The following is a 21,556-nucleotide window of genomic DNA, read 5'->3' as shown; positions in this document are numbered from 1 at the left end:
TTATGGGGATCATCGTAAATGATGCTAAACGTTGGCAAACCGGACACTATACACATTATATATAAATATATATGTATAAACCGGACACTATACACATTATATATAAATATATATGTATAAACCGGACACTATACACATTATATATATATATATATATATATATATATATATATATATAGTTTACGATGATCCCCAAAAGGTGTTTTAGCACAAGAACAGAAATTAGTACATATGTATGTATGTTAATGCACAGCGGCTGGATACAGCCATGCAGAGCTCGAGTGAGAAGTTTGTTGTAATTTGTGTTCATTGGAAGTTGCATCCATCTCAAGGTGACCCTGCTACGGTACTGTTAATCCGCCCATTGAACAACACACATGTATCCCTGAGGAGCACTGAAGCAGCTTGCTGAGTAATTAAAAGGTCTGATCTGTAGCTGGAGGCTACGTCTTGGTTTGCTTTTAACTTGATCATTAAAGCAGATTCCACTCAATGATTGTTACTATCCTGCACTTTATTAAAGAAGATGCAATATTTTGCAGATAGTCAGCAGATTTTGCAAGAAGACGTATCTGTGAATTGTGTAACAGAACAGAGGTGTGCTTACCAACAGCCACAAGCCGGGGATTAACACATAATATATATATATATATATATATATATATATATATATATATATATATATATTTACACACGTTTCAAATGAAAAGCATTTTGGACAGTTTTCTAATGAGATTGTCACAAGTATCGAAAGCTGTACTTTCGATCTTAGTTCTTCAGTGACTTTAATCTGTGAATAGCTGATAAACGTCACTGAGATCTGTCAAAGTCATTTTGGAATTGTTGGTCATTCAAGACTACAAAAACGTGTTACATTTTTCTGAAAGTTTGGAACTAGATCTATAATTGCTTTAACTGAAATAATCTCGATCAATTGGGAAGGCAGACAGACTGAGAAAAGACACAGACGAAGGAGACAGGAAAGCTGTAAATATGAATAAAAACGAGGACGCTCTTTTCAGGACCAACCAACACTTTTTTGAGTACGTTAAACGACGGAAGCAGAGAGACATTGAGCAACAACACTTGGCAAACAAAAGCCATTGTTCGGTAACCTTGACAAGTTCTGCACATCAGACGGGCATCACTTTAAATATCACTGAAGAACGTTGTTTGATAATCTGCTGCCACTCAGGCGCTTCCATAAAAAGGATGTGGCATTGAATAAAACATCTGTACGAGAGGACCTTTTGTCCTCGGCTTGCAGCTGAATCTAACCCCATACGTCCTCTACATAGAAATGAAATAGCCATTTTAATCAGCAGGTGCAATGAAATGAGCGCCGGGTCATGGCGACACTGCAGAGGAGCGTTTCTCGCTGGCACATGTGAGATGTGAGCGTGTAGACATGTACAGGGAGGTATTTCGGTTTGGCAAGCGACTCTTCACAATGGCCCCTTGCAGATTCAAATAAAGATGATAGATAAACACTACAAACAATTTGTCAAGAGGAGACAGCAGGTTTATTATCTGACTCAGGGGTCAAAAATGGCTTGATAGCGATAGGCAACACACTCAATTTATTTTGAGCTTTGCCTGTGACGCTACGGGTATTTACCTTCAGCTATTTAAAACATGTGTTCCTCTACAACATTTGGGGAACTTACACGCTGTTAAAAAACATATACTATTCTACATGGTTTAACTATAAGAAACGCATGTCAGGGCTGTCCAGACGAGAATTTACCTCATGAGGATTTCAGATTTGAATGCAAAAGCTTTTCTCATTGTCTCAAATTTCCATTTGTGACAATAGTGAATATATTTCAAAAGGAAGCGCAGGAACGGCTGGTCCACCTTAAATGAGCCTTCGGCTGTTGTTAGCAGTGAGCTAAACCATGATAAAAGCTTTCACAGTTCTGAATAATTAGCCCTTCCTGTAGCTTCCAAATGATTGACACGAAGCAAAAGAAATGTACTAAAAACCTCACCGGTCTTTGCTGTTTCTAGCACGCAGCAAGATATCGATCATGGCCTGCATTTTCAGAATGATTTGACTCGTATGTAACGGTAGTGAGTACAATAAAAAGGAGCATAAGAACCATCTCATTGAATGTCAGTCTTGTGACCCACAACGGAATAAAAGAAGAAGGCATGGAACTGTCAGCCATTTCACCACAGATCCATGGCAACAGGCATTTCAAGAGTTTACAGGAAGAAAGAAAAAGACGGATCAGCATTTCTGTTATGCAACAGCAGAAGGAGGGCATGCTGGGAGCTTTGGGGGGAATTTGCGAGGGCATAGTATAACAGAGCACTAAAGTGTTTGGGATTCCTTTTGAAAAAACGCCGCTGAATTGATAACGACGGAGGATCTGCGGCGGGGATCCCCGGTGGCGCCGTGGCCACTCTGTCCTCATTAAAACCGCCCCATCTCTCATGTGTTTACGAGGGACGCGGCATAAAGCTAGAGAGTTAGGAGACAGAGAGAGAAGGAAGTAAGGGAAGGGAGAGGAAGATAAACGCAGCACATTCGCAGTTTGTCTTGATGTAAATTAATGATAGGTATTTTTAGCCAGGGATCTAATCATGATGCGTGTGGAGACGGAGCCGGCACGTGAAACAGAAAGAGGAACTAGGTAATAAATGGGAAAAACTGCTAATTTCTCTAACAGCGTGAGGTAGATGTGTAGGTTTTGCCGTTTCTTTCGAGCAAAATGAGCTTGTCTGTGTTTTGACAATGCAGCGGGAGCCCAGAAGTCATTTATAAGGCTGTCAATGTCTCGAGATGCTCTTCAGTGACCTTTCTGCCGGTGTGATCAAACAAAAGGTCTCATTAGATTAAACCCGATGCACCCAATGGGTGAACCGATTCCACTAGTACTCAGACACACAATAGAGCGCTTTAACATATTGCAAAATGAAGCTATACAATTAACTTCCCCTGAGCTACTTAATGATTTAAAGCCACTCCCTCTTATCTCCTTCCCAACCGTGCAGAGAACTCCTGTTCCTCAAATATTCATGATGGGCGGTTCAGCTGAAAGCCGATTAGGTGGCATTATACAGACCCGAACACCAAAGACAAAAGACCGTATGGCAGAAACTACAAGGATTATGCAACTCATAAGCAAGGTTAAGACGGGTTAACAGTTGCTGCGTCAGTTCACTATCTCCCTCGTTCATAATGCTGCGCTTAATAAACGGTTACAATCTGCCATGTGAAAGCATTAACAATTCATTAAGATCTTGTCCATCGCCGTGCCGGTTGAGGGTTTAATTACGGTCACCAACAACATTTCTGCGCGCCTTCCAAGCACACGTAAATGAAGTCTTCAAAGAACACAAGGATGCGTAGCCCGACTGAAAGCGTTGGGGAAAAAGGAGTGAATAATTAAGCTTCCTTTTTAATCTTGGTGATTAATGTCGGTGGAGGAGCCTATTTGCCCTTGCACCCAGAGGGAATACTCATGCGCTTTGAGCTGGTAGTTTTATGATTACATTTATGTGCACGGTGCTAATGTGAACCTGTGCAGAGCTTCGGGCACCGAGGTAGTCAAGCGACTCGAAATTTTTATTTTGAAGCCTTCCGAACAGCAAGACGATGCAGTCTGCAGCTGAGACCTGACATTTGACCTCCGCTACAGGGAGAGAGGAGGTGAAAACAGCTTCCCTGAAGGGATTAATAACGTTTTGTATTATTATCTGTCACAATTCAAGTGCCGGAGCCGTTGACCTTTCCTACCTGCTGTTGTCGTGAGCACATCTGTTGTGTTTCGGAGCCCCATGAAGTCAAACTGGTAAAGCCTCCAGTACTTCTGGTCCGAAGTCTCCACCGAGTTCCGGCTCCACTTGTAGACGATCTCGTCTCGAGGGTAGCCGTCTGGAAACGACACAGAGGGCCCGTCAAAAGTGTGATAGAAAGATACCGGCGTACAGCGAGAGAAGGACGAATGCAGCAATGTTGTAGTTATTGTTTGCAAGATTTGAATCTGATTCACACTAATCCCGACTAGAAGGTTTTAATGGCAGTTTAGTGGACTGCAGACCAGCTGAGCAATTACGGCTAACTTGTTTACTTGGAATCTGCTGTAATGCACCCGGGGAGAACACATATCCCATCTCCCATGTTATTCAATCTATCACCCATTTTAAATTCTTGATTTCAGTGGACTAATTTTACCTATTTGGGCTCAAGCGTGTTCTTGAATGAAGTGATATTTTTATGGTAAAAAGACGAAGCAGCCTTTATTGCAAGACACGGTCATCTTGGGGGAGAGAAGGGAAGGTTACATTATGGGAAAATACTATTGCTCAACCTTTATTCAGATTAATGCTAAAATATTTTTTAGCCGATGAATCTGTCATATACAATGCAAGATGCGTTAACGCTGGAGCCACTGATCTTCGCCGAGGAGGAAAACAGTTAAACACAAGACAATACAGCGCCGGGGATGTAAATAAGAAGCTAGGCTCATTTGAAAAGTATATATATGAATTTATAGTTTGTTTTTTGTAAATGAGTGACTGCATTAACAAGCAGAAAGAGTTGAGCCCTTTGGTGGAAAGCAGGCTTAATTATTTAAATAGTCACATTTAGAGGACAGCCATTTATAAACAAGAGGACCAATCACAAACATGACATCTCCTTTTTCCCCAAACAGCAACACTAGAGGGAAAACATTATTGCAATCATATTTCCCTTGTTGTGTTGATATAATTATCTCCACTGCAAACAGTATTATCATCATTTCACCAGTATATTTTCAAAGGTACAAAATAAATCTTGCTTTAAAAGCTCCCTGAAGCCACATGTTCTTCCACACCGATATAAACCTCTTCTGTTGGCTTTGCCTCTAATATTGGCCGTGTCTATCCTGGAGGAAAATATCACAAATTATCTCAACGTTTCCCATATCACTGTAAACAAAGTCCTGTTATGTGTGTGGTTCAGAACAACATCATGTGAGCAGAGATAAGAGGGAGTTATAGCAAATAGATATTTGAACCTTCCTTCTTTCATGCGTTGGGAAATGTAAGCACACAGTGCTACTGCAGCTATTACAAACAATCTGTTTTCCAACTTTTTAAACAAGCCTGTGACGCTACAGGTGTTTACCTTTTAGCTATTTAAAACATGTGTTCCTTTACAACATTTGGGGAACTTACACGCTGTTAAAAAACATATACTATTCTACATGGTTTAACTATAAGAAACGCATGTCAGGGCTGTCCAGACGAGAATTTACCTCATGAAGATTTCAGATTTTTAATGCAAAAGCTTTTCTCATTGTCTCAAATTTCCATTTGTGACAATTAATAGATAATATATTTCAAAAGGAAGCGCAGGAACGGCTGGTCCACCTTAAATGAGTCTTTGGCTGTTGTTAGCATTATGGCTAACCTCATTGCTAACAACACACAGAAACTTTACTCGAGGAACATTTTTCACCCACAAGCTGTACACACACACACACACACACACACACACACACACACACACACACACACACACACACACACACTATATGTAGTGAGCTAAATCATGATAAAAGCTTTCACAGTTCTGAATAATTATCCCTTCCTGTAGCTTTCAAATGATTGACACGAAACAAAAGAAATGTACGGTATTGCTGTTTCTAGCACGCAGCAAGATATCAATCATGGCCTGCATTTTCAGAATGATTTGACTCGTATGTAACGGTATGTGCAGTAAGAATGTAAATATGGAACTAATACAGCAACACGGCGGGTGTTCTTTAGGTTTGAAGTGATTGCGGCGGTGCCTGTGGTGTGGATAACTGCATGGCTCCGTGTGTAATCATAGTTTTCAAGTTTTCTATACTCAGCTCACCGGAGGAGTGTCTCCTAATGTATTAGACTTGGAATCAATTTAAAAAGAGAAAGCTTAAAAGTCACGAATCCAAAACATCTATGCAAGTTGTTGGGAAAAAAAACATCTGTCATCAAAACATATGAAGAATAAATGAGATAGGTCATCGAGGCATTCATCATGCTTATATACTGTTATTAATGAAACCGCTTGCGGTCATATTGGGAAGGCTTTTGATTTGCTCCATGATGATGACACAGATAAGTGCATGAGGGCTTCACAGTATCACAATGTATTAACAGCCAAGCCATCAGTGGTAGCAGAGGTCGATAGCAGTGGAGGTTACAGCTGGTGAGAAAGGTCATGGTGTTTGGATAGTGGGAAACAGGGAGGGTTTCATTATCACCCTGCTGTGCAAAGCATCCAAAGCTTGAAATGATGTCTGAGGAACTTCAATCCACCAATATTGTGTGTAACCAACTTGGGCTTGACAAGTCCTAAAATAAAGCTCAATAGCATTCCAAAGATTCATTCAGCCAATGAAATATCCGTCTGCATTCCTATTCATTATTTATCATTAATATCATCACTTTTGTTGCTAAGCCAAATCTAAAATGCACAGTACGCTGTGAAATTTAAAAATCTCTATGTTTGTTCGATTAATTGGCAGTATTCAGTTTTATCAAAAATACCAAAACATCACGCCTCTTAATCAAAAGCTGACGATCTTAGTTGCTGCGTTGCAGCTACAGACAAAGAAAAATGCCCATCTACCCGGTTGGGGTCATTACTGAACATCCTTTCATTGGGGAGCAGACACATAATGGAAGCCCATTTGTGCTCAATAGCTCTTTCACCACCAACAGCGCGACAGAGACTTCCGCTCTCATCGCGCTCTGATGTGAAAATAGTCGAGTAGTTAACCGAACTCCATGCGGACACGGGGAGGTCACACGATGGTCTGTGATGAATGCTGCCATCTGTAGGCGCATCAGGTAATGATTAGAACCTTAATTATATCATGTGGAGCACTGGAAGATGTCTGGTCCACCGGAATGACCGGTCATACACACATCTAATGACGTTTTGGTGCTTTTTAGGTAGCAAGGGGGGGTAATTTAATAAGGCACCGGTTAATGGGACTATAAACGCTTTGGGGACTCCAATTTCACGCCAGCATCAAGCCGTTAGTAGTGCTAATGCAGTCATCATGCCACAGATTCGGCCTCTAAACCACTTAAATGTGTAAGAACATCGACACTTTATATTAGGCCTGAGGTAATCAGTTTCAGTTTCTTTCCATTTCAGTTTGTTTCTCCTCGAAAAAGTTGGCACGGGTGAGGGGGTGGGGGGGTGATGTGTTGATAGAAAATAGTTCCTTGACAGACCTAAATGAAGCTATAAACTAGACGGGGGGTTCTGTCCTAGAGCTGAAGCTGATGAAGAAACTTAGGTGTCGCTTGTGACTCTGGATCAGCGTGGGAAGTGTTGGATTGGTTTTTCCAGCAGAGAGATATTGATAAGTGTGAGCCTATCGGGTCTCATGATGAGAAGGAAATGAATATTCACACGTTTTAATGCTGGGGTCAGAAATAGTGCTGCTGAGATTTTTACCAAAGCTTGGAAGAGCTGTAGCCCCAACCCTGCTCTATTTACATTTGCTTTCAGAATATATGTTTCATAATTTGCCTCTGTTTTATGTCGTTTGTATTAACTCTGAACACGTCTGTAAATCAAGCGTTATACTTGAGGGTACTCCATGTACAGGAACAGCGATGCATGAATATCTGCTTAATTGTGAATTAGTGTGTGCATGTGTTATGCTATTGCCAAAACTCACAGCTGGAGAAGACGAGGGGACAGGAGTGTTCGTCCATTGGGAAATTATGGAGTTGCAGCTGGCATTCTGCGTTGATGGTCATCCTGAAGAGGGGGGTGGGGGGGGTGAGAGAAAAGATATTTTTTTAAAAGAAGGTTTTCACAGGTTTCGTTTTCTGGGCCCTTGAAGCACATGGTGTGATGCACAGGATTCCTCACTGCCCGGATGACATAATGTACACTGCACTATATGGAGCGCTGGCTTCCAACCAGCTGGTGCAGGAACCCACTTGGTTGAATTGTTGATGTGCGAAATCCCTCAAAATGACAGAACTGCTTAATCATCAGCGTCAGACATGTTTTCTGTTGAAGATGGCATTAACTTACGGGTCAGGGCCCCGAGGCGTGTAAGCTTCTAGAAGCAGGAGTACTTAGCTACGATCACTGGACAAGTCAATACACCAGATGTTCTGGGAAAGCAACGGTGAGCACAAAGACACAGGGGATTAGTTTGAAATCAGTCTAAATATACATTCTCTGCCTGTGACCAGTACTTGCAATTAATCCTTATTATTTTAAAAATGTTATTTTTGTTTGATTCGTTCCGTGCCTGTTCGTGTGGTACAGTTCCTCATTCACCCATTTCGACTGAAACAACGGGATCCTAATTGAAAGCAGGAAGGCGGCTCGTCTCGGTCATCTTGTTTGTTGGTGAACAAAGTGCAGATGATGTACTATGCGGACCCAATTTGCATAATCTTCCTCCTTTGTCGAGAGCCAGGAAGACCTAATATGGTCAAGCGTGCAGCGCCGAGGTGAGCGGAGCGAGAGGAAAGCAAACACTGCTGAGATGCGAGAGTGATCGATGTATTGCTGACTGCAAATACGCCTCCAAACATACGCCTCTTTCAGATTTAATATCCTTTTAATGAAACAATCATTTTATAATTCATCACTGAGACATGCATTAGCAGAAGAAAGATAAGCTATTAAAAGATAAACATTTAGTGGGAAGCTGTGGCAGTTAGGCAGTTCTTGAGAGAATATGTTTGTTTCATTCACTCCATTAGCACCAAAACTAAACCGCTGATTGGTTGTAAAAACAGTATTGTACTAGTTCTAGTTTATCTAATAATGCTTTGAAAGACCAAACCAGGGTAATGGATTAAAATGCATGTTTTTATTGCAACATCATTATGAATATAAGCAGCTATTTAAGAGGAGTGTAAGTGTATCTAGATAACTATTTATATGTGATCACGGAAGCCAATTAGCCAGAAAACCATAAAAAAAAAACTCAAGTAGAAAGTAGCCTGCACATTGTTGAACCTGCATTAGCCACTGCACTGAAACAGGAAGAGATCAACTTAAAGAGCCTTTGAGGCAAACATGTTTGCATAGAGTCGCCTGTTTGAACAACATTTGCATTCATTTGGTGTCCATCTGATGCATGACATTAAAGTGTTGACTCTCATTTTAGTCATCATCTCATTTATTACAAAATGTACTTATCCAACACACTATTCTGCTTCAATCTTTATTTGTAGGATTTACGCCTTTTAAAAACTACATTTTTTAATTTGCAGCACACAAAGGGAGGCAAGCAATGTAAAAATAGCTTAGAATGAAATAAAAAGAGACAATAAGTAAGAGCCCAACTTTAACTGCTAAATGTGCCACTATGTTCACCAGCTAGCTGCTTACTGCGTCTACCACAATGTGCTACTAAACTACTAAATACTAAACAGTATATATGTTATCACATAATCAGACTAGGGCCATTGTTCTGAATCATATATCAATAGGTGCAGCTCTAACCTTGCGTGGAAGTTGAAATTGCCGTTAAAACACCCCAAATCATTAAATGAGTTTGATTTAAGGTCATTTTTAGAAGTTATTTCTTCTTACAGTCATTCTGGTTCACCTTTATTGGATCGATTCGACTCCACAAGACGGGATGGGAGCAATCCTCCTGACCTGTGCATCTGTTCCTCCAAGGGCTGGAAAAACAAACACTTCTATGGTCGTATTTGCTTTTCGAACACGGTCTAGTTTGAAAGTCTGGGTACGCAGGTGCAGACAAGAAAAGGTTCATGTCAAAGTTTGAGGGTTCATAAACCCAGATGCTACTCAAATATAAAAAGAACTCAAGCCATACACTCCCGGGTGAGTCTTGTAGACACTGGTGGAATCAAACCAGCAGGAACACGTGACATGTCAACGTGCTGCAATGGGAGTTTATTTTCTTCTCTGTGGAGGTAAAGCTAAGATATTCTAATTCTACATCTTTTCTGCAACTGTGTGATAAAAAACGACTTGAAATGACCACGCAGAAAATGCTCTGGTGTAATGATCCACCTCTGCAGTTTGAAACGCAGTTTTCTGGAACTTTAAGGGCAGGAAGTGCTTTGATGTGGACAAAGAGACTTGTGCAGCTCCTAACAAGCATAATGGGAACGTACAGATCCATGTGTTTTGATCACTATTGAAAACTACTGAGAGGGGCATGAATTTTAGATGACTGCAGCTTGAATTAATTGGCAAAATGCAGCAATTATTTGCCTATTAATGAGGACGAGATGACTTCTGAGATGACAGGAAGCTCCAAGTGAAATCCATGTTCAAATGATTCACAAAGAGGGGTGACGTACAGGTTGCCAACGTTCATATTGTCTCTTTTACATCTATTTCATATTTAATGGGTTTTGTCACAATCAATGGTTTGTAGTTTGTAATTCTGAACACTTAAAAACACAATTTGTTGTCCTATTCCTTTAATATACCAGATGTGCCATTGACTCTGTGTCTGCCACCTGGTTGGATCTCTACACTGAACTGCGTGTTTTCATGTACCTCAGCGTGTAGAGCACTTTTCCATTGTTCCAGATCCGGAGCAACTGGTTGGGCGTGGTGATCCAGTGGGAGTCGGCGTTCTTGGAATTCCTAAAGATGGTGTCGGGCAGCCAGATCAAGCCGACCATATTGCTGGTTGAGTAAGAGGTCGACAAAAAGAGACAAAGAGAGAAGGGGGGTGGGGGGGGGGGTTATACAATTTATGTTGAATTCCTTATTTGACTGAAATGTATGAAGCAGATTCACCTCCCAGTAAGAGGATAATAAAATACCCGGGCGACACACGGAAAACCAAGTACATCAGTCAATTTGTTCCATTAATTACAGGCCTCTTCCCGAGAGCGAGACAAATATGCTTCTCGAATGAGATATTCACAGTTTGAAAATGTTGTAACACAACAGTTGTTATAGTGAAGGAATTGTCACAGTGGGGTCTCAGAGTTATTTTTTAAAAAAGCATAAAAAACCCATAGTTGAACTGAAAATGCTGTGATTGTGGATGCAAAGCGCTCGACGCGGCACCAGCACAGCTGACAGGTGAGGGAATTTAAAATCCAGCTGTACATCCACAGTGAATCCAGCATACCTGTTGAGGGTTAGTCGCCTACTGCTGCTGCTGTTAAAGCGCAGACGGGTGTCCACCCAGGTCTGGGCGAAGATAATATCGATCTGGTACTCCTGGGGAGAGAAAAGCAGACTCAATACAGTGATGGGAGGAGCCTTTGTTGAGCAGCAGAAAGCGGAGGAAGTGTGCACGCTGAGCAGCCTCGGTCCGGTCTTTATGCTGGAGCTGATGTGCACAGATCAAAAGGAAATACTACAGCAGCACTCACTGGAAGCACTCAAGCACACATTATGCTTTGATATGGAAATGAAATTGACCCATTTCACAAATGGTTTACTTCAGCACTTCTCACCTCAGTATTGACTCATCTTCTAACTGTGACCATTTGACACAAAATCATTATTTTCATTACACAATATATAAAATGCTTGAAACATGGATTTTAATAACCTTTATTGGCACCTGTATTTTATAATATTTTAATTTCAGAAAAAAAAACTAACATGTACATAAGTATTCACAGCCTTTGCCATGACACCCAAAATTTAGCTCAGGTGCCTCCTGTTTCCACTGATCATCCTTGAGATGTTTCTACAACTTGATTTGAGTCCACCTGTGCTAAATTCAGTTGATTGGACATGATTGAGAAAGGAACACACCTGTTTATATAAGGTATCACAGGTGACGGTACATATCAGAGCATAAACCAAGCCATGAAGTCCAAAGAAATTATCTGTAGACCGCCGAGACAGAATTGTATCAAGGCACAGATCTGGCGAAGGGTACAGAAAGATTTCTGCAGCATTGAAAGTCCCAATGAGCACAGTGGCCTCCATCATCTGGAAATGGAAGAAGTTTGGACCCACCAGGACTCTTCCTAGAGTTGGCTGCCCAGCCAGACTGAGCGATCGGGGGAGAGGGGCCTTAGTCAGGGAGGTGACCAGGAACCCGATGGTCACTCTGACAGAGCTCCAGCGTTGTTCTATGAAGAGAGGAGAACCTTCCAGAAGGACAACCATATCTGCAGCCCTCCACAAATCAGGCCTGTTTGGTAGAGTGGTCAGACGGAAGACACTCCTCAGTAAAAAGCACATGACAGCCCGCCTGGAGTTTACAAAAAAGCACCTGAAGGACACTCGGACCATGAGAAACAAAATTCTCTGGTCTGAAGAAACAAAGATTGAACTCTTTGGCCTGAATGCCAAGCGTCATGTCTGGAGGAAAGCAGGCACTGGTCATCACCTGGCCAATACCATCCCTGCAGTGAAGCATGGTGGTGGCAGCATCATGTTGTGGGGATGTTTTTCAGCGGGAAGAACTGGGAGACTAGTCAGGATTGAGGGAGAGATGAATGCAGCAATGTACAGAGACATCCTCGATGAAAACATGCTCCAAAGCGCTCTGGACCTCAGACTGGGGCGACGGTTCATCTTCCAACAGGACAACGACCCGAAGCACACAGCCAAGATAACAAAGGAGTGGCTTCGGCACAACTCTGTGAATGTCCTTGCGTGGCCCAGCCAGAGCCCTGACTTGAACCCGATTGAACAGAGATCTGAAAATGGCTGTGCACCGACGCTCCCCATCCAAGCTGATAAAACTTGAGAGGTTCTGCAAAGAAGAATGGGAGAAACTACCCAGAAATAGGTGTGCCACGCTTGTGGAATCCTACCCAAGAAGACTTGAGGCTGTAATTGCTGATTTTCTCAGTTATTCACACTGTAATGTTTATTTTCCTTTTCTTAATACTATAAATATTACTTCAATTCCATGAGTGAGGTTTTAGGAGGTACCAAAACCAGACTCAGCGACACTAATAGTAAAAGACATTCTGACATGGCAAAAGATAACTTCACCTTGTAACTGGCTGTGAAGCCCCGTCGTCTGCAACCTCCAGACAATCTTTACAAAAATAAACCATTAAATTAACCTGAGAGCAGAGCGCTACACGGCCTCCTGTTTTCATGGTAACCACATGACATAACCCACTCATTTGCTGAGGCATAGAACATCTATGTAGTCAAGTAAATTAAAATCTCCTTTTCAAGTTAAAAATGACTGCAATGGCACACTTCTGAAGAATATAACAAAATACAAAGTATTATTGGAAGAGAGACAGAAGATGGATGACAGAGAAGCCATTTGAATGCACAGTGATTGTGAGATACTGTGGAAGTAATGTGAGCAGTCGAGCTATTAAACACATTCTAATACCCTGAAGTCAGTTGGGAATTAAGAAGGCCTATTCACAGGAAGTGAGGACCTCCAACATGGCAGGCAGAAGGTCACCACATCAGCTGGAAGTCCACTATAGAACGAGGCGCACTGTTACTTCAAAGGTAAGGTCAGAACAGCGAGACGTCTTTGGAAGCCATTTACAATCTTTGGGCCGATATGAAATGTAACGAAAATAATTGTTAACAGATTCTGAATGATCCTTTTTTTCAGAAAAAAACGGATCAACTCAATTATAGCGGAATAAACTCCGGAGGACAGATTATGATTTCATTTTTGTCTAAAAATCAAAAGTTGGTTCAGTAACTCAGACATAAAGTGAAGCTGCACAGAGCCACGGCAGAAACATCACAATTCTAACCAGCGTTCCTCCTTTTCTGACTTTGCTTTGACCTTTTCCACGAACAGACAGATGGGACCTGACCTTCCCGATACATCTGTTGCCACAATCCCCGTGGTTACTGTCGGCACACTCGACCTTTGGATGGTAATGATACAGAGACATGCGTCCCAACAAATAAGGCGACGGACCACAGAGTGTTAAATGCTTCGCCTGGCGGTGGCGACCCCCCCCTCCGCCCACCGCTCCCCCCTCCCCCACCCTCACGATGGGACTTTGTGCTTCCGTTGTGTCCTTTGGGGGACTGCACCTACAAGCCATTATTCATTAGCCGATGACGCCGTGTTTTGGGAGATATCTGACTAAATTTAACTACAGAGGTTTGCTTTATTCACCTGGGCACCCATTTCAAAGTCAGGAAATGGGGGAGTTAAGGGAGTGAAGCACTGAAGCACCGACCTGAAGGCGCGATGACGCTCTAATGGGAAAATCCAACATTTAAAGTCAAAGACAGAGAGATGCCGGTTCCTTATTTAGGGTATAAATATTTGATCTTGGGTCTTAAATAAAATATTCAGAATGCGATAAACTGTTTCGCTTCCGTCCCTAACTAAGTTTTACAGTGTCGGCGACGTCACAGGGTCAAAGAGGAAGCGCTTTTTGTGTGTAATGCCAGTCCAAGTGTGGGAAGAGGGCGAAAGGGCAGGCGACAATCGTTTATGTGCATTTGAAGGGAAACATTTGCATAACTTTATCATTTGACATTGCAATGCACTTGTAGCACCAAAAAAACAGTGGGCACTAAATCAACATATTTGCCCTCCACTCTTCTGGGGAATGGAAACACAGTAGAATCTGATAATATGAAATCCAATACTAAAGGCAAAGGAAGCTGACAGCAAAGCACGTCTGACTGAAGTTAATTAGCTCGACTTGAACTGCGTCTAAACAAACAGCTTCCTCCTTATCCTGCCTCATCATTTTTGCATGAAGGCCGATCGCTCATCACCAATTACAGACGCCACTCAGACACACTCCCCACATCCCCAAAACGGGTTTACCGCGGGCCGCAAAAAACGTAATACTTGGGTGTATCTTCATAACTTTGGGTTCAGTAGGAGCCTGATTGAAATCTTCACACTCACTGAGCAAGAAAGGTTATTCCCGCATGACTGTTTCAGATTGCAAACCTTCATTGAATAAAGTGTCTGTGTTGGTAATGAAAGGCTCTCCATCAATATTTTAAAATCAATGATTTCATTGAGTTGTCTGTTCTTTACTGGCAACTTTTCAATTCGTTATCTGATGCTGTCTGGACATGAACAAATGCGATTGAAAATAGACAAGAAAAGAAAAGCAGAAAAGATTTATATTTTATATATACAAACATGGGATTTTTTACAAGAATGTTATGCATTGAAAGATCTTATCTGAAATTAAAATCAAACGTGAGCCCCTATTGCCTGCTGCTTTATTTCATGTAGAGCTTAGTCCTCAAAGCTTTCTAGGTCAATGAGTTGCTCCTAGTGAGGAAATTGTAAGAAAAATTCTTAGAATTACCACATTTCCCGTAAGAGTTAAGATTAGATCTCGGTAAAGGGAGGAGCACTTTTAAGAAGATTGATCGTTTCTTTAGTGGAGGAGAAAATGTTTTAAAGACAAAGGATGAATGACAGTGAGATTACATCCTGCAAGATGAATGTTTCCGTCAATTTCCCTCAATAATATCAATTAGATTGAGTACCAAAATCTCCAACAGGATAAAGAAAAGTAATTTGAATAAATATGCAATTATCACCATGTGAGAAGGTTGCAAGTCATAGTCTCAAGCTATGACAAATAGGGCAAAGACACGCAAACAGCTGATGGTAGAGAAGCGTCTACTTTGACTAAACAAAGCAACAGTTTTACCGTTATAGGATTTGTCAGCCAAACCAAAAGACGGCAAAACTGAGATAACTTGCAGCAACTGTCTGCGACCATCATCGGGCGCTGGAGAGGAAACCCGCCCTGAGGCGTTTATTCCCTTTTCCAAAACCAGGTCATCAAGTAAACCGCTCTCTAGGGACAAAGGCATACTTGCAGTGATTAGAGACAGGCATGGGTAGCCGTCCCCCGCCGCCCCCCCGCTCCCCTTAAAGTCCGTGTTTTTAAACATTTGGTATCCTACTTTTAAAGTGCGACTTACGATGGATTCAAGGAAGCGACTTCCCACAAAAGCTTTTCATCAAAGGCAGTTAAAGTGCAAGTTAAAAGGTCACCGAAGTCGACTCCTCACTGGGCCCCTGTGAGCCAATACACACGAACTGCAGCAATAACCCGATTTTTATGCAACATTTTGTCATTTTAGATATTAGGGTTGACTGGGCCACTTAAACAGGATTACTACTTTAACAGTAACCACAGAAGACAACATCGTTATACAGTAATTAATTATAAGGAATACTTTACCTTGGACTGATTTTTACTTAATAAAGGGTTCTTCTTCTTTTCTTAATGAGTCAGCCTACCATGAATATTTCACCATAACAACTGCCCCATAAAGGCCTCTCCTCTGCCTCGTTGCTGATTAAGTAGAATCCAGCGAGCTCTAAAACACCGGCTTGCACTTTATTATGTTATGTTTTGCCGTGGAGCTCAAACTTAAAGCACAGATCACTGACTAATGTATTTCTTCAGGCACAACCGATGCCGCATAGTTTTGTATAAATATTTATAAGTGAAATATTTATATCTCCCAGACCTCGGAAAATTGGTCGCTGGACTACATTTTCTAGAAGTAGAAAGATAAACAAGAGGAGAGTTGGAGTTCTCCGAATTATCCGTCAACTTCTCCGCGGCTATCGGCATAAACAATATTTAAATACGCCGTGTTATTCGCAGAGCCCTCATGTCCACCACTTAAATAAACACATTCACCCATGATGCATTGCTGCGCCCCGTGGGCGGCCTCACAGCGACAACAGAGGCAACATAGGTAACCATCGAACCTTCGCTTACGGGGGCCGATGAACTTCTGACAGGGGTAATGAACAAAACTGTGTGTTACCGGGGGATATGTGAGCCGTTAATCTCATAAACAAGCCTTTGTTTGGTTCATCCCGAAGAATCAAATAAAAAAGACCTTTGAAAGAAGCAAAAAGGAAGAGATTCGCCTACCGAGCAGTTTGTGAGGGTGGAAGAAACCTGAGCGTCCGCCTGAGGGACAATTAACTGCAGGCTCTCTTTTTGATTCACTTTTCATCGTACTGGTAACAGATAACTAGACGTGCTGCTGCTAATGACTCTTAAAGTTTGAATCCTCCACCTGCTGTACAGTGAGACTGATGATCGATATCCACTTCAAACACCCATATGGCCATCGCAGCCGGGAGTGTTTATTTTAGATTATACACTAGTTTCCATAAGTTTCCACTTTAAATTAGACACGATCTTCTTGTTTAGAAACACAAAACAAGCACGGGGCTTGGATTTCAGATCCAAAGGGTATGTTTGTTAGCCCGAGAAAGAAGTGGAAACATCGGGGGCTCGTCTGAGTGGCTTCTGCCTACAACAGCGACCCTTTTATAGACATCAGACTTTTTTTTCTCCTTTTTCTGAGTTTACTTGTCCGACCTTCTGCACACCAATCAAATAACCTTTTCCTATGCCTTGTCGGCCTCACTTTCCCTGCACCTAAATAAGTCACATCATTGAAGATCAAGCATGGAGAAAAAGGTAAAAAAACAACACACCGCCTGTGTGTGTGTGTGTGTGGTGAGAGAGAGAGAGAGCAATTGAGTGTGTGTGCGTGGGGGTCTGCGTCAGTGAATCAGGCACAGTGGGAAGAGAACAGGAGGAGCGGCGGAGCGTAAATGTCCAGTTGGAGAACCCCCCCCCCCAAAAAAAAACCTTCAGACCTGGTTTTTATCATTTACAATTCAAAATGAGCTACTTTTCTCTTTGTTATGCTCGTTGGTGCCGTTTTATTTGATTTGATAAATCTCATGTTAAAAACCTAAAAGCCTAAAAAATGAAGTACCACACACTTGCAGACTTGCATCTGAAAAGTGAAAAGAAAACCATTTTCACTGATAATGCGACACACAGGTATGAACCTACTAAGCCATTTAGCGTCATGGGGAAGGGGGACAATATTACATGTTTCTATGGCTTCTTTTTGCTTCCTTACGTTATATGAAGGTGGGATATGGACACATAACCAGCACTAAACCACAAGGTTAAATATTGAGGGTCAGAGTTATTAATGTCCTGAACATCCCTTTTTGTTTTTTTTATTAGTAACTATGGATATGTTAGTTTTATTTACTATCACGCTGCTGCGCACATCTACTTTTTTGTCTGGCTGAGCTTCTCCAACTACGCCGCACACACACTTACACACACACACACACACACACACACACACACACACACACACACAAATAAAAAATACACACACGAAACAATCGAAGCATCAGCTAGTAAACATGCCGTGGTAATGACAGCGAAGGGAAGCAGGTCAAGTGAAGAATACTCAAGTTGACAGCTGAAAAAACGGTTCCTAAAAAAAGAACTGGAGATGTGAAATGAAATTCTCCGTTCTTCTTTTCATTCTGTACGCTACTAAAATACCACTGCGCAATAACCATGGAAGGACTAGACAAGAGATCCAAGAGCGTCTCATTACAACTCAAGCTTGTGGAGCACCATGGAAATGATAATCCCACTCATCCTGAAACCAACATGCGTTTTGTGTACTAAATTGATTCAGGCTCTCAGTGATGTCGGACGCCCCCTGTGGCGTTTCACTTGCTGCGCATCATCTATTGAATTGTAATTAAAATGGACATGCGGCAATTATGTTGGGAGTAATAATGATCAAACAACGATTTTAATAATCAACCGATTAACTGTTAACAGAAACTTTCATTTCAAATGTCAAAAAGAAACAGAATGTGGGGCGCGGGCTGCATGCACGGTGTTCTTCTGGTAGCGCTTATGACTTCCTGCGTTGAGGAGATGGTATCAAATGCATTTTTCTGATTTTTGTTCAAATGTGTTGCCGGCTGCAGCAGCCGAAGCTCATGCTATCAAGAGCAGAGAGAGAGGACCTGCGCTGCAAAGTTGCAAAAATGCTGCATAGAACTAATGGAATCTGCTGAGTAGGATGGTAACAACCGCGTGAGGGTTTGGCAGTACAAGCTGAATCTTTCACATCGTTTGTAAAGAGTCAGTTTTGTAGCCACATATTTCAGTCAAGTCAACTTTCCACCGCTATTGACTAATAACGTCCTCAATCAACTCTGAGACAATTCCTCTCCTCTTTCAGTTTCAATAAGTCACGTTTTCTAGATGGATGACAGTGGAATCAAATCCCCCCAAAAAATCTGTACGCAGGAATAAAACCGACTTTTGAACAACCAAACATTCTCCACCTCGAATCAAGCAAAAATCAGCAGCAGGTATTGAAGTACGAGTCTCTTCTGAAGAGCGTCATCGCCCTCACGAGTGTGCGCACAAATCAAAGAGCGATCGCCACACACTGGATGAAAGAACAGATTCCTGAACCATGGACGCCTGCACACACAATGTACCGCCGGTGGGGTGGAGAGGCGGTGGGGAGGGGCGGAGGGCAGATCTCCCTACCGCTGAGTGTGTGATTGACACTGGAACAGCAGTGAAACCACACGGCCCTCATTGGCTGGTGGATCTGTCGGTATTGGTTACCCGGGGCTATTATAACATCTATCCAGATGGATGGAGCTGAGCAAGAGTATGTCTGGCTTCTAGTGAGTCTTGTTTGTGTACCTTGTAAGTAAGTGTCCCCTTTCACAAAAATAGCTTCATCCTTCTTTTCAGAGTGGAAGTTCAAAGTGTCCCTCAATCTCTATGGACTCAATTATTCATGGAGTCCTTCCCTTGTTGCTGCTGCCCTAAGGGCCGCTCACTAAGTGCATGTACAGGTTGAGCCAATTTTCATGGGGAACCGAACTTGGAGGGATCAACAAAGCAAGAATAAACACAAGAAGGGCTCTCAGACACGTGGTTTAAAAGCAGCCATGCACATGCCTGCATTGGAAGTCGATGAAAAGGCCTTTGGAGCTTTTATGCAAAAACACACCTGTTTTATCACCCGTAATCATTGAGTGGAGCTGCAGGATACGGAGTATCCCATCACCGCTGATTGAGACTCAAGAAACAACTGTTTTTGGAGTAGGTGAAGACTTGCAGCGCGCGAGACAAACGCGCGGAAATACATTCAGAAAAGGAGAAATCGTTTCTATAATCACATTATTTTGCACTGTGATGAGCAGGTGGCACATTTTTCACACACACACACACACACACACACACACACACACACACACACACACACACACACAGCACTTAATTTTGAATTACATGGCTAACATGCTGATGCAATGCAGGAGTAACACTTTGCTTGTTTAGCGTATTTATATTTGCAGAACAGAAACTATGCAAAAGACACCGCCAACGCTGATCTCAGTAATTATTATAGTAAGTATTTTATGAGCCCAAAAACAGTTTGAACAGGGTTTCATCTCAAGTGGGACATGATAGCCGGACCTGAATGTCATAACAGATCCCTCCAATAGTTGAGCTATTATCCGGGGAACATGGATATATTTTACCAGAGTTCCCAAATCGGTTGTTACCGAGAGTAATGGAGCTCAATTTTAGAATTTTTGTCAAGAAAAAATTAAGAGAATGAATTAAAAACTGAATAGTTTTCAATTCAAAGTGGTGATTGCTTGCTGACAGGATGGTGTGAAATGTAAAAATGTGCGATGAATTGATGGCCCTCGATCCCAAATTAAAGGTGGGGCGTCGCTGTAACGCTGCGACCTGCTTGGCGTTGTGGGTCAGTAGCGTCTCCTTTGACCCGCGCAGGCTGTCTAACAGATGCGGGGGCCGCGTCAGATTGATGGCGTGCCAACGACGATAATAATCCGTCCTCTCCATCTCTGACTCACCGTCCCTCTCGTCGGCTTTCTCGTTTCTAGCAACTAGGAAATGATTAATGCATTCGTCGACTATACGTCCGCTCATTTGGTTAACTCGTACTTGCAAAGGACAACCTTGATCTCCGGGATGGATGGATGGAGGATTTGTGAAAAGAATAAATGAAAGTGTTTTTTTTTTTTGTCTCCATCATCAGAGCTTGCGGCTACGGCAAAAAATAAAAGTAGAACTCAAAATAAAAAAATAAAGGATCTCAATAAGCTGAAGTGATCAAAGACGAGGGGACAGTACTTCAGTGAGTTTTATCAGTCCCTCCAACAAAAACGCTACTCACACACACACACACACACACACACACACACACACACACACACACACAAGAAACAGCCGATTTCATGTTGGCAAAGTAAAACCGTGAGTTGACAACCTCGTATTCTCTCACGATGGAACAGCAGCGCGACTCCACCCAAGGCTTCACAAGGTAAAAGTTGACTTCTTCTTCAAGTTGAAGTATAAAGCACTTACACAGTAGGATGTGCACTATAAATGTACATGCACTAAATATACTTGGGTGACACAAGTGCAGAGTTCTTTTACTTTAGTAAGAACAGCAATGGCATCAAAATATACTTCAAGTACCAAAAGTGAAGCCTATAGCTTCACACAACAGCACATCCCACTGTGTCCGTTTGATTGTCTCTCTGCATTGAGATGAGCTTTCTGTGTTCATGTACTGTGGCCATCACCCCTCAAAGAGGGTCCCACAGCACATTCCAACATGACGCCCTCAACTTGCTGCGGTACAACATAACGACAGGGGATTAAACCTGCGAGATAACGGTGAATAAAGGCTCTGAAGTGAAAACATTTATAAATAGAGAAAGGCCGTCTTTCCCGTGACAAAGCTTTCACACGGCCACAAATAGCAGCCCGACACTTGCACGTA

At 42.1% G+C, this 21,556-nt stretch overlaps 1 protein-coding gene across 1 annotated transcript in view; it reads right to left on the bottom strand.

The window, feature by feature from the left end:
* Positions 1–21,556, bottom strand: part of LOC120821052 (gamma-aminobutyric acid receptor subunit gamma-3) — a 54,227-nt gene that overhangs the window by 10,678 nt on the left and 21,993 nt on the right. Inside the window, exons 4-7 of the mRNA XM_040179418.2 lie at positions 11,091–11,182; positions 10,505–10,636; positions 7,674–7,756; positions 3,746–3,883 (exon numbers count right to left, since the gene is read on the bottom strand). Of these exons, the coding sequence (XP_040035352.1) occupies positions 3,746–3,883; positions 7,674–7,756; positions 10,505–10,636; positions 11,091–11,182 (445 nt within the window). The remainder of the gene's footprint in view (positions 1–3,745; positions 3,884–7,673; positions 7,757–10,504; positions 10,637–11,090; positions 11,183–21,556) is intronic.

This window comes from Gasterosteus aculeatus, chromosome 1 (genome assembly GCF_964276395.1).
Source record: "Gasterosteus aculeatus chromosome 1, fGasAcu3.hap1.1, whole genome shotgun sequence".
Taxonomy (NCBI): Eukaryota; Metazoa; Chordata; class Actinopteri; order Perciformes; family Gasterosteidae; genus Gasterosteus; species Gasterosteus aculeatus.
This window is presented reverse-complemented; position numbering and strand designations above follow the sequence as displayed.